A 14,418-nucleotide genomic window follows, 5' to 3' on the forward strand; every position below is an offset into this window, starting at 1 on the left:
GCATGGTAAACATTCCTCAGACTAGCCAATGACAACTTACAGAGGGCTTGTTCAGACAGGCAGAAATCTCATACTGTTGTCAGGGACAGATGTCACGACTGTTCTATGGTCCCTCTGCAGGGTTCAGCTGACTCCTACACTAGCCAATCATTTTACTGTTGTCTAACTGTTATCTGACTGTTGTCCCTCTGCAGGGTTCAGCTGACTCCTACACTAGCCAATCATTTTACTGTTGTCTAACTGTTATCTGACTGTTGTCCCTCTGCAGGGTTCAGCTGACTCCTACACTAGCCGACCATCGGACTCAGATGTCTCCTTGGAGGAGGAGCCGGCAGGCGGCAAGCTGGAGAAGGAGCAGCAGGCTGCTGTACAGTTGGAGAGGGCCAAGGTGAGACAGACCACCTGCAGGGTGTCCCACTGTGGAGCCTTATGTCTCTTTCTAGGCACATAGGTTCAGAACAAGGCCCCTATTATTGGAAAGGTCCCAGTAGGCAAGGCTGGTTGAAATGAAGTTATTTATTAAAACCACATTACAACCAGAAGTGGTATATTTGCAGCACATTTTGCCCAATGGGTTATGGTTGAGCTTATCTAGCTAGGCTAGGCACTCTTCTTATACATGACGTTTCCTGTATCGTCTCAGGCCAAAGCGGTGGCCTTTGCTGTGAAGACTAACGTCAGTTACTGTGGAGCCCTGGATGAGGATGTCCCTGTGGCAGGAACTGCCATCTCCTTCGATGCCAAGGACTTCCTGCACATTAAAGAGGTACAATATACTGTACAGTACATAACAACTCTACTGCTACAGCTATGCCTGCGTCTGAAATGGCATTCTATTACCTATGTAGTGCACTATATAGGGAATAGGGTGCCATTTCAGACAACCTATGTTTGCTGCAAGCCATATCTGTTCAAGGGCCATTATGGATGAATCAATATCAATAATGCATGTTCCGTTTTAGAATCGAGAACAATGTGAGTGTGTATACAGCCTAGTATCTCTGTGGAGTTTACACACTCTTCTTTTCTATTCTGAGTCATTGTGTTGTTTTGTGTTGACTTTCAAAGTTGCATAGAGTGTGTACTGTATGCAGGGCCGGCTCTAGGCATAAGCGACATAAGCGTCGCCTAGGGCCCCCGGCAACTAGAGGGCCCCTGACCCAAAATATGTATTTCTTAATTTTTGGGGGGGGAACTCAGTCAGGGTTTCAACTTGCTGTTGAGAGTTAGAATAGTAGAATACACAAGGCGCAACTTCTAAATGTGGTTGTGCATCAGCAATTTTCAGTTTTTCTCCTGTTTTGTCAGTCGCTGACGAGTCACTCAGTTAGCCCATGTCAGCTAACATTGTTTAGATTGTTAAGTTAGTCTAGCCAGTTATCTAAACGTATATTAATCATGTCCGAATACCAGTGGTGTAAAGTACTTGAGTAAAAATACTTTAAAGTACTACTTCAGTAGTTTTTACTTTACTATTTATATTTTTGACAACTTTTACTTTTACTTCACTACATTCCAAAAGAAAATAATGTACATTTACTCAATACATTTTCCCTGATACCCTAAAGTACTCGTTACATTTTGAATGCTTAGCAGGACATTGAAATGGTCAAATTCACACACTTATGAAGAGAACATCCTTGGTCATCCCTACTGCTTTGGACTCATTAAACAAAAAGGCTATCCAAAAAGGCTATCCCTGGCTATCCATAAATAAATAAAAACAAGAAAATGGTGCCGGGGGCTTATATAAGGAATTTGAAACTATTTATGCTTTTACTTTTGATACTTAAGTATATTTTAGCAATTACATTCACTTTTGATACTTAAGTATATTTAAAACCAAATACTTTTAGACTTTTACTCAAGTAGTATTTTACTGGGTGACTTTCACTTTTCCTTGAGTAATTTTCTATTAAGGTATCTTTACTTTTACTCAAGTATGACATTGGGTACTTTTTCCACCACTGCCAAATACCGACCGGGCACAGAGGGCACGTGCCCAGGGGCCCTGACCTCCAGGGGGCCCAAATTGATTTTGTTAGTCAATCTCACTCAGATATCATTAACATGACATATGTCATGGCAAAATGTGTATAATTGCAGGAAATTAGCTTTAAAATTACAACATTTTCTCTCCACCCCATGGCAAAATGTGTATACCGGAAGCAAACTTGCTTTAAAACTGCAATAATGTCTCTCTGCCCAATGGCAAAATGAGTAGAATTACATGACATTTATACATTTCTCAATTGTCTCTTCACCCCATGGCAAAATGTGTAGAACTGCAGAAAACTTGCTTTGAAACGGCAACATTTTCTCTATGCCACATGACAAAATTTGTAGGAAATTAAATTTTTCTGTCCACCGTCATTTCTCTCCACCCGCTGGACATCAGGACTGCGATTACTGCGATTACGCACCACGGACTGGCAGAATCCTTTTTTTTCTTTAACGAGTCTGACGAGCCCGACACAAATTATATACTGCTTTTTTGGGAACAGGCCCAGATCCCCGTGATTTGCGTGAAGAGGAAGTGGAGAAAAATGGGCCAGAGGGCAGGCTGCCTTCTGAGAATTCGTAGGCGATCGAATAAACCCCCACTTCCTTCCATTCTGCTAGCAAACGTTCAATCTTTGGAGAATAAAATAGATGACCTACACGGAAGATTAAACTACCAACGGGACATTCAAAACAGTAATATCTTATGCTTCACGGAGTCGTGGCTGAACGATGACACTATCAATATAGAGCTGGCTGGTTGTACGCTGTACCGGCAGGATAGAACAGCGGTGTCTGAAAAGACAAGGGGCGGCAGACTATGTATTTTTGTAAATAAAAACTGGTGCACGATATCTAAGGAAGTCTCGAGCTATTGCCTATATTCTATATTTTTTGAAGCTGATTACATACCACCACAGACTGAGGCAGGCACTAAGATAGCATTGAATGAGTTGTATTCCACCATAAGCAAACAAGAAAACGCTCACCCAGAGGCGGCGCTTCTAGTAGGACTTTAATGCAGAGAAACTTAAATCTGTTTTGCCAAATTTCTATCAGCATGTTAAATGTGCAACCAGAGGGAAAAAAACTCTGGACCACCTTTACGCCACACACAGAGCTCTCCCTCGCCCTTCATTTGGCAAATCTAACCATAATTCTATCCTCCTGATTCATGCTTACAGGCAAAAATGTAAGCAGGAAGCACCAGTGACTAGATCAATAAAAAAGTGGTCAGGTGAAGCAGTTACAGGACTGTTCTGCTAGCACAGACTGGGATATGTTCCGGGATTCTTCCGATGGCATTGAGGAGTACATCACATCAGTCATTGGCTTCATCAATAAGTGCATCGATGACGTCATCCCCACGGTGACCGTACGTACATACCCCAACCAGAAGCCATGGATTACAGGCAACATCCTCACTGAGCTAAAGGCTAGAGCTGCCGCTTTCAAGGAGTGGGACTTTAACCTGGAGCTTATAAGAAATCCTGCTATGCCCTCCGACAAACCATCAAACAGGCAAAGCGTCAATACAGGACTAAGATCAAATCATACTACACCGGCTCTGATGCTCATCGGATGTGGCAGGGCTTGCAAACCATTACAGACTACAAAGGGAAGCACAGCCGAGAGCTGCCCAGTGACACGACCCTACCAGACGAGCTAAACTACTTCTATGCTCTTTTCGAGGCAAATAACACTGAAACATGCATGAGAGCACAAGCTGTTCCGGAAGACTGTGATGCCGTTCTCCGCAGCCAATGTGAGTAAGACCTTTAAACAGGTCAATATTCACCAGGCCGCAGGGCCAGACTTATTACCAGGATGTGTACTGCTAGCATGCGCTGACCAATTGGCAAGTGTCTTCACTGACATTTTCAACCTGTCCCTGACTGAGTCTGTAATACCAACATGTTTTAAGCAGACCACCATAGTGCCTGTGCCCAAGAACACTAAGGTAACCTGCCTAAATGACTACCAACACGTAGCACTCACGTCTGTAGCCATGAAGTGCTTTGAATGGCTGGTCATGGCTCACATCAACACCATTATCCCAGAAACCCACTCCAATTTGCATACCGCCCCAACAGATCCACAGATTATGCAATCTCTATTGCACTCCACACTGCCCTTTCCCACCTGGACCAAACAAACACCTATGTGAGAATGCTATTCATTGACTACAGCTCAGCGTTCAACACCATAGTGCCCTCAAAGCTCATCAATAAGCTAAGGACTTTGGGACTAAACACCTCCCTCTGCAACTGGATCCTGGACTTCCTGATGGGCTGCTCCCAGGTGGTAAGGGTAGGTAACAACACATCCACCACGCTGATCCTCAACACAGGGGCCCCTCAGGGATGCGTGCTCTGTCCCCTCCTGTACTCCCTGTTCACTCATGACTGCACGGCCAGGTACGACTCCAACACCATCATTAAGTTTGCCGATGACGCAACACATCGACAATGATGAGACAGCCTATAGGGAGGAGGTCAGAGACCTGGTCGTGTGGTGCCAGGACAACAACCTCTCCCTCAACGTGATCAATACAAAGGAGCTGATTGTGGACTACTGGAAAAAGAGGACCGACATCGCCCCCATTCTCATCGACGGGGCTGCAGTGAAGCAGGTTGAGAGCTTCAAGTTCCTTGGTGTCCCCTTTGATCATTTTTGGTACAGTTGTCAATCATTTATTTTCAGTGATTTTTTTGTACACACACATGGCAATCATAGACTATAAAACGGAATTCTGGTGTTATGAATTTTGAGAAGGTGGTTGCTGTGTGGTTGGGAGGTTCTGCCTGTCACTTGTTCGCAACAGGCAGCTAGTCTTGGAAGGGGGACTTGAAGAGGGAGACTGCAAAGTCCAGGCACTACTGCTCTCTTTGTTCTGAGTGTTTGCAGTGCTAGTGTTTTTAGTTAATCTGTGTATCTCACATATTATGTGCCCAGTATGATAGAGCAAGAAAACTTTCAGAGCAACAGTACCGCGGATGACTTCGTCAACCATTTTGAAAAGAAGGTTGACGACATCCGATCCTCGTTTGCTAAGTCAAACGACACCGCTGGTCCTGCTCACACTGCCCTACCCTGTGCTTTGACCTCTTTCTCCCCTCTCTCTCCAGATGAAATCTCGCGTCTTGTGACGGCCGGCCGCCCAACAACCTGCCCGCTTGACATTATCCCCTACTCTCTTCTCCAGACCATTTCCGGAGACCTTCTCCCTTACCTCACCTCGCTCATCAACTCATCCTTGACCGCTGGCTACGTCCCTTCCCTCTTCAAGAGAGCGAGAGTTGCACCCCTTCTGAAAAAACCTACACTCGATCCCTCCGAAGTCAACAACTACAGACCAGTATCCCTTCTTTCTTTTCTCTCCAAAACTCTTGAGCGTGCCGTCCTTGGCCAGCTCTCCTGCTATCTCTCTCAGAATGACCTTCTCGATCCAAATCAGTCAGGTTTCAAGGCTGGTCATTCAACTGAGACTGCTCTTCTCTGTGTCACGGAGGCTCTCCGCACTGCTAAAGCTAACTCTCTCTCCTCTGCTCTCATCCTCCTAGACCTATCTGCTGCCTTTGATACGGTGAACCATCAGATCCTCCTCTCCACCCTCTCCGAGTTGGGCATCTCCGGCGCGGCCCACGCTTGGATTGCGTCCTACCTGACAGGTCGCTCCTACCAGGTGGCGTGGCGAGAATCTGTCTCTGCACCACGTGCTCTCACCACTGGTGTCCCCCAGGGCTCTGTTCTAGGCCCTCTCCTATTCTCGCTATACACCAAGTCACTTGGCTCTGTCATATCCTCACATGGTCTCTCCTATCATTGCTATGCAGACGACACACAATTAATCTTCTCCTTTCCCCCTTCTGATAACCAGGTGGCGAATCGCATCTCTGCATGTCTGGCAGACATATCAGTGTGGATGACTGATCACCACCTCAAGCTGAACCTCGGCAAGACGGAGCTGCTCTTCCTCCCGGGGAAGGACGGCCCGTTCCATGATCTCGCCATCATGGTTGACAACTCCATTGTGTCCTCCTCCCAGAGTGCTAAGAACCTTGGCGTGACCCTGGACAACACCCTGTCGTTCTCTACTAACATCAAGGCGGTGACCCGATCCTGTAGGTTCATGCTCTACAACATTCGCAGAGTACGACCCTGCCTCACACAGGAAGCGGCGCAGGTCCTTATCCAGGCACTTGTCATCTCCCGTCTGGATTACTGCAACTCGCTGTTGGCTGGGCTCCCTGCCTGTACCATTAAACCCCTACAACTCATCCAGAACGCCGCAGCCCGTCTGGTGTTCAACCTTCCCAAGTTCTCTCACGTCACCCCGCTCCTCCGCTCTCTCCACTGGCTTCCTGTTTAAGCTCGCATCCGCTACAAGACCATGGTGCTTGCCTACGGAGCTGTGAGGGGAACGGCACCTCCGTACCTTCAGGCTCTGATCAGGCCCTACACCCAAACAAGGGCACTGCGTTCATCCACCTCTGGCCTGCTTGCCTCCCTACCTCTGAGGAAGCACAGTTCCCGCTCAGCCCAGTCAAAACTGTTCGCTGCTCTGGCACCCCAATGGTGGAACAAGCTCCCTCACGACGCCAGGACAGCGGAGTCAATCACCACCTTCCGGAGACACCTGAAACCCCACCTCTTTAAGGAATACCTAGGATAGGATAAAGTAATCCTTCTAACCCCCCCCCCCCCTTTAAAAGATTTAGATGCACTATTGTAAAGTGGTTGTTCCACTGGATATCATAAGGTGAATCTACCAATTTGTAAGTCGCTCTGGATAAGAGCGTCTGCTAAATGACTTAAATGTAAATGTAAATGTACCGGGGGAATCCGTAACATGAATAGAATGTGATTGATAAACAAAAGGTTATTTCACTTGCCCAGATGTCCACCTCCTTGACAATTCCCCGTCAGAAGAAGCGTAGGTTGATTTTGGCAATCATGCGCTTCACTCCGAAGGGGCCAGCATGCATCTCGGTCAGCACGGCCTTCTTCTCCTCCATAGTGAAAATCACCCTCCTGTGTGGCTGGCCATCCTTCCCCCGTAGGTAGATATGATTGCCTAACAAGTTGGAGGAGAAGAGTTGTTGAAATACACCCGTCTAAGTACATTTACACTGCTGTCTTTCTCTCTCTGTTTCTCTCTCTCAATCTCTCTCTGTCTTCCACTCTCTACCCACCTCTCTCTCCTGCTCTCACTTTCATCCTTTCGTTCTCACTTTCTTCCTCTCCCCCCTCCCTGTGTCTGTCTAGCGAACCTAGTTAAGGGCATTTGGAATTACCATAATTGCTTACGCCTATCCATTTGATTGATCAGGTTTAACTTATAGATAGACACCTCTATATGACAGGCATATAACTATATCAGTGGAGGCTGCTGAGGGGAGGACAGCTCATAATAATGGCTGGAATGGAGTCAATTGAATGGTTTCAACCACATGGAAACCACGTGTTTGATACCATTCCATTCACTCCATTCCAGACATTATTATGAGCCATCCTCCGCTCAGCACCCTCCACTGAACTATATGTATAGCTAGCAACTAGCTAGATGGAAAATGGTTGTTGAAAAGTGTTTGTACCTAGCTAAAGCCGTCCAGTTATCAAATAGAAGTTAACTACTTAATTCAAGTTACCCTGAATTTCTCTGAATGTTGCGCCTCATGTCGAGGTCACTGGCGTCTTCATGGCACTTCGCATGGTTGGAAAGAATCTCCCAGAGGGATGCCATTGAAGTGCAAGCTACATACAAACAGAAAGCTACAATAACAGTTACAGTAGCTAGCTAGCTAGCTGACGTTAGCTAAATACAACTTTCTGGCCAGCTAGCCAGCCAGTAGATTTGATTTGATCCAGCAACCTTTTGGTTAGCGGCCCAACGCTCTAACCACTAGGCTACCTGCCACCCCAAAAAGACAAATACATGGTAAAGAAAGTGTTCTCTTTCCAGACTTTTCAGTCCTCTGAAGCAGGTAGTCAGCAGATTGTCACCGTCAAAAACACTGTCCTTGGAGAGCAATTCTGAGGTAATAATTTTGTATTTATTTTACCCCCTTTTTCTCCCCAATTCCAATTGTTAGTTACAGTCTTGGCCCATTGCTGCAACTCCCGAATGGACTCGGGAGAGGCAAAAGTCGAGAACCATGCATCCTCCAAGAGGACACCCAGATATTTGTATTCCTCTACAATCTCTATGTTCTGACCTCTGATAGATGTGTGATTCGTCACACCACTCTACAAAGTCATTTAGGACTGGACCATTGTGTTCCTCGTCATCATGCAACAGGCTGATCAAGGCAGTGTCATCAGGCTCAGGAAGTCCAACAGCCACAAAACCAGCCCCCCATCTAAGGAGAAGTCCCGGATGAGTCTCTGTGCCAGAATGTAAGGCTGGATTGTGTTGAAGGCAGAAGAAAAGTCCTACAAACAAAACCCTGACATGGGATTTGGCACCCTCTAGATGTCTATAGACCATGTTGAGGAGAGTACACCCTCTAGATGTCTATAGACCATGTTGAGGAGAGTACACCCTCTAGATGTCTATAGACCATGTTGAGGAGAGTACACCCTCTAGATGTCTGTAGACCATGTTGAGGAGAGTACACCCTCTAGATGTCTGTAGACCATGTTGAGGAGAGTACACCCTCTAGATGTCTGTAGACCATGTTGAGGAGAGTACACCCTCTAGATGTCTATAGACCATGTTGAGGAGAGTACACCCTCTAGATGTCTATAGACCATGTTGAGGAGAGTACACCCTCTAGATGTCTGTAGACCATGTTGAGGAGAGTACACCCTCTAGATGTCTATAGACCATGTTGAGGAGAGTACACCCTCTAGATGTCTGTAGACCATGTTGAGGAGAGTACACCCTCTAGATGTCTATAGACCATGTTGAGGAGAGTACACCCTCTAGATATCTATAGACCATGTTGAGGAGAGTACACCCTCTAGATGTCTATAGACCATGTTGAGGAGAGTACACCCTCTAGATGTCTGTAGACCATGTTGAGGAGAGTACACCCTCTAGATGTCTGTAGACCATGTTGAGGAGAGTACACCCTCTAGATGTCTATAGACCATGTTGAGGAGAGTACACCCTCTAGATGTCTATAGACCATGTTGAGGAGAGTACACCCTCTAGATGTCTGTAGACCATGTTGAGGAGAGTACACCCTCTAGATGTCTATAGACCATGTTGAGGAGAGTACACCCTCTAGATGTCTGTAGACCATGTTGAGGAGAGTACACCCTCTAGATGTCTATAGACCATGTTGAGGAGAGTACAACCTCTAGATATCTATAGACCATGTTGAGGAGAGTACACCCTCTAGATGTCTATAGACCATATTGAGGAGAGTACACCCTCTAGATGTCTGTAGACCATGTTGAGGAGAGTACACCCTCTAGATGTCTATAGACCATGTTGAGGAGAGTACACCCTCTAGATGTCTATAGACCATGTTGAGGAGAGTACACCCTCTAGATGTCTGTAGACCAGGTTGAGGAGAGTACACCCTCATGGATGTCTGTAGACCATGTTGAGGAGAGTACACCCTCTAGATGTCTGTAGACCATGTTGAGGAGAGTACACCCTCTAGATGTCTGTAGACCATGTTGAGGAGAGTACACCCTCTAGATGTCTGTAGACCATGTTGAGGAGAGTACACCCTCTAGATGTCTGTAGACCATGTTGAGGAGAGTACACCCTCTAGATGTCTGTAGACCATGTTGAGGAGAGTACACCCTCTAGATGTCTATAGACCATGTTGAGGAGAGTACACCCTCTAGATGTCTGTAGACCATGTTGAGGAGAGTACACCCTCTAGATATCTATAGACCATGTTGAGGAGAGTACACCCTCTAGATGTCTGTAGACCATGTTGAGGAGAGTACACCCTCTAGATGTCTGTACACCATGTTGAGGAGAGTACACCCTCTAGATGTCTGTAGACCATGTTGAGGAGAGTACACCCTCTAGATATCTATAGACCATGTTGAGGAGAGTACACCCTCTAGATGTCTGTAGACCATGTTGAGGAGAGTACACCCTCTAGATGTCTGTAGACCATGTTGAGGAGAGTACACCCTCTAGATGTCTATAGACCATGTTGAGGAGAGTACACCCTCTAGATGTCTATAGACCATGTTGAGGAGAGTACACCCTCTAGATGTCTATAGACCATGTTGAGGAGAGTACACCCTCTAGATGTCTGTAGACCATGTTGAGGAGAGTACACCCTCTAGATGTCTATAGACCATGTTGAGGAGAGTACACCCTCTAGATGTCTATAGACCATGTTGAGGAGAGTACACCCTCTAGATGTCTGTAGACCATGTTGAGGAGAGTACACCCTCTAGATGTCTATAGACCATGTTGAGGAGAGTAAAAATTGCATCATCAACTCCTCTGCTGGGCTGATAGGCAAACTGAAACGGGTCGAGGAGCTTCTGGGTGGTGCTGAGAACATGACTTTTCATAATTTTCTCAAGGCATTTCATTACTAAGGATGTCAAGGCGACAGGGTGGTAGTCATTCAGCACAGAGGGATTAGATGCTTTAGGAATGGGTATAATTATTGAGTTTTTCCACAATACTGGCACGTGTTGCTGGTCGAGTGAGGACTGGAAAATGTCTGTAAAAACACTAGCTAATTGTTCAGCACGGTGCTTTAGCACATGTCCACTTATTTTGCCTGGGCTTTTGTGTGCGTTACATCCCCTGAACAACTTCAAAACATCATCCTGTTGAACAACAACCCTCTCAAACATTTGTAATGATGCTTCCATTTGTTTTACCTCTGACACAAAGTTGTCTGATTCAAATCTTGAGAAGAAAACATTCAGTTCATTAACCATGTTCCGGCCCTCATATCCCCCAAGGTCAGCACTGGTTTTTCCCCTGCCTATGTGGGAGGCACTAGACATGGATTTAATCCTTTGCCAGGCCACCCTTGCGTTTCCTGAGGAGAGGGTTCTCTCCATCCTTTGCTTGTATACCTCCTTGTCCACCAGTATCTGTATTTTGATCTCACGTTGTACATCTCTTAAAGCCTGTCTATCAACCTCAGCATAAACTGCCTTCTTCCTATTAAGTAGTGATTTTAGATTTTTTGATACCCAAGGCTTATTGTTAGAGAAGATTTTTCTGGTTTTAGTAGGCGCAACTGACAACACAGAAGTTTACAAAGTCTGAAACAACATCTGTGAGTTCATCAAGATCAGAGCTGCTGTCCTCAAATACCTCCCACATAGTACAGTCAAAACACCCCTGGAGATGAGTGACACTGTTGTCGTTCCAGATCTGGACAGTTTTAACTGTGGGTTTCTCCCTCTCCAGGAGCCGACAGTAGGTTGGCCTGAGGTAGAAAACATTGTGGTCTGATGTTCCCGGGGGAGGTCCGGTGGTGGCAGAGAACGCATTTGGTATTGTCCCATAGCACAATCAATAGTCTTATTTTTCCTAGTGTGACATTTCACATTCTGGTGGTACATGCGCAGGACTTTGTGCAAAGTACAGTTGTTAAAATCCCCTAACATAAATGTGAGTGCGTCTGGCGAGATAGATTCCAGTTTCTGTGACAGATTATAAATAATCTGATGCTTTTGCTATATTAGCTTTTGGTTGAATCTACACCACGGTAACAAACAATTGGAGGAACTCACAGGCAGATAGTAGGGTCACAGTGACACAGAAAGCAGTTCAATGTCGAGGGTACAGAGTCTCTCTCTCTTACCAGGATCGATTTACACCACTGGTCCCTGACAAGCAGGCAGACGCCCCCATCTGACCAGAGTGAAGCCGGCTCCACTTCCCTGTCCGGGACTCTGTTATCCAGCCAAGTCTCAGTAAACGCCAGCAAACAGGCCTCCTGGTATTCGTGTTGGAAGCGAAAATTCGCTGACAGCTCATCCACTTTAACCCTCAGTGACAGGGCATTGATCAGCAAGGTGGTGGGAAGAGAAGTTTGTTCTTAAATTTTTTAACTCTTTGTCTGATTGCCCCGTGTTTTCTACGTTTGCATTTGGGTTTGTAATACACTCGCAGACAATCAGGGATTAGATGGGTCATTGGGATATCCATTGCGTTTGTGTTTGAGTTGCATTGTAGTAGGAACTCTCTGCTGTATTGGATTCTGCTGCCAGCGTTTTCATCATTTAGTCTGTTTGTAGTGGGTATGTACATGATCAACAAGAGCAGTCCAACACCCCACCACTGTAAAGCCATCGTTGACAGATGGCAAATAGTTTACAAACAAAGTTTACAAATTAATGTTGCAAGTTCTAGCAACAGACCTAGCAACAGACCTAGCAACAGACCTAGCAACAGACCTAGCAACAGACCTAGCAACAGACCTAGCAACAGACCTAGCAACAGACCTAGCAACAGACCTAGCAACAGACCTAGCAACAGACCTAGCAACAGAAGCTAGAACTCATCGAATCCCATTGTGACGCAGAGGGGGACACTATTTGGCATGACAGGCCCCCAAAAGGCTAGAGCCGGCCCTGACTGTATGTCTATGAATTGTTACACACTTTTGTTCTAAGACATTCGTTTTGTGTTGCATTGCCCACAACCACATATAGTGTGTATTTTTCTGTGGAGTTTGCACACTCTCTTCTGTTCTGAGTGATTGTGTTGTTTTGTGTTGTCTTGTCCACTACAGACGTACAGCAGTGAGTGTATATGTCAGTGTATAACAAACACAAACACACACACACTCACTTCACTCATTGTGTTGTTTTATGTTGTCTTGTCCACTACAGAAGTACAGTAATGACTGGTGGATCGGCCGGCTGGTGAAGGAGGGCTGTGAGATCGGATTCATCCCCAGCCCTCTGAAACTAGAGAACATCCGTCTACAGCAGGAGCAGAAGAGAGGTACACGCTCTTACGGGTAAGGCCGTGGTTGAGGGGCTGGGCAGGGGCTGTGGGATGAGAAGTTTATTGAGGGGGTGGGCTTGGTTGGGCGAATGGGCTGGGCTGGTGCTGGGAGGGTTTGGTTGGGTGGAGGGGCTGTGTTGGAGAGTGGGTTTAGGGGCTGGGGGTTTGGTTGGGTAGGTGGAGGGGCTGTGTTAGAGGGTGGGTTTAGGGGCTGGGGGGTTGGTTGGGTGGAGGGGCTGTGTTGGAGGGTGGGTTTAGGGGCTGGGGGTTTGGTTGGGTAGGTGGAGGGGCTGTGTTGGAGGGTGGGTTTAGGGGCTGGGGGTTTGGTTGGGTAGGTGGAGGGGCTGTGTTGGAGGGTGGGTTTAGGGTCTGGGGGGGTTTGGTTGGGTGAGGGGGCTGTGTTGGAGGGTGGGTTTAGGGGCTGGGGGTTTGGTTGGGTAGGTGGAGGGGCTGTGTTGGAGGGTGGGTTTAGGGTGTGGGGGGGTTTGGTTGGGTGAGGGGGCTGTGTTGGAGGGTGGGTTTAGGGTGTGGGGGGGTTTGGTTGGGTGAGGGGGCTGTGTTGGAGGGTGGGTTTAGGGGCTGGGGGTTTGGTTGGGTAGGTGGAGGGGCTGTGTTGGAGGGTGGGTTTAGGGGCTGGGGGTTTGGTTGGGTAGGTGGAGGGGCTGTGTTGGAGGGTGGGTTTAGGGTGTGGGGGGGTTTGGTTGGGTGAGGGGGCTGTGTTGGAGGGTGGGTTTAGGGTGTGGGGGGGTTTGGTTGGGTGAGGGGGCTGTGTTGGAGGGTGGGTTTAGGGTCTGGGGGGGTTTGGTTGGGTGAGGGGGCTGTGTTGGAGGGTGGGTTTAGGGTGTGGGGGGGTTTGGTTGGGTGAGGGGGCTGTGTTGGAGGGTGGGTTTAGGGTCTGGGGGGGTTTGGTTGGGTGAGGGGGCTGTGTTGGAGGGTGGGTTTAGGGTCTGGGGGGGTTTGGTTGGGTGAGGGGGCTGTGTTGGAGGGTGGGTTTAGGGTGTGGGGGGGTTTGGTTGGGTGAGGGGGCTGTGTTGGAGGGTGGGTTTAGGGTGTGGGGGGGGTTGGTTGGGTGAGGGGGCTGTGTTGGAGGGTGGGTTTAGGAGCTGGGGGGGTTGGTTGGGTGGAGGGGCTGTGTTGGAGGGTGGGTTTAGGAGCTGGGGGGGTTGGTTGGGTGTGTTGAAGGGTGGGTTTAGGTGCTGGGGGGGTTGGTTGGGTGGAGGGGCTGTGTTGGAGGGTGGGTTTAGGGACTGGGGGGGTTGGTTGGGTGGGTGTGTTGAAGGGTGGGTTGGGGGTTGGAGAGGGGATAACAGCTTCTAAGAAATGTCCTGAATAAGCATTAATCAACTATTTATAAACTACTTTATTAAGCATTTATAAAAGTATTATAAAAGGTTACTGAAGAGGGAAAGTGACATGGGTGGGTCTGATGAGAGGACACCTACTTCAGGTCTGGCTCTGCGGTAACTAGGATGGTTTACTCATAATAACAGATTGGTGACGTGTTTCTTAGGTGA

At 47.3% G+C, this 14,418-nt stretch overlaps 1 protein-coding gene across 1 annotated transcript in view; it reads left to right on the forward strand.

Moving 5' to 3' along the window:
- The window catches only part of LOC106582346 (voltage-dependent L-type calcium channel subunit beta-4), a 52,025-nt gene that overhangs the window by 19,341 nt on the left and 18,266 nt on the right, over nt 1-14,418 (forward strand). The window contains exons 2-4 of the mRNA XM_014165366.3: nt 269-388; nt 644-766; nt 12,787-12,917. Coding sequence (XP_014020841.3) covers nt 269-388; nt 644-766; nt 12,787-12,917 — 374 coding nt within the window. The remainder of the gene's footprint in view (nt 1-268; nt 389-643; nt 767-12,786; nt 12,918-14,418) is intronic.

The sequence above is a fragment of the Salmo salar genome, chromosome 21, assembly GCF_965601325.2.
Source record: "Salmo salar chromosome 21, fSalSal1, whole genome shotgun sequence".
NCBI classification, from domain to species: domain Eukaryota; kingdom Metazoa; phylum Chordata; class Actinopteri; order Salmoniformes; family Salmonidae; genus Salmo; species Salmo salar.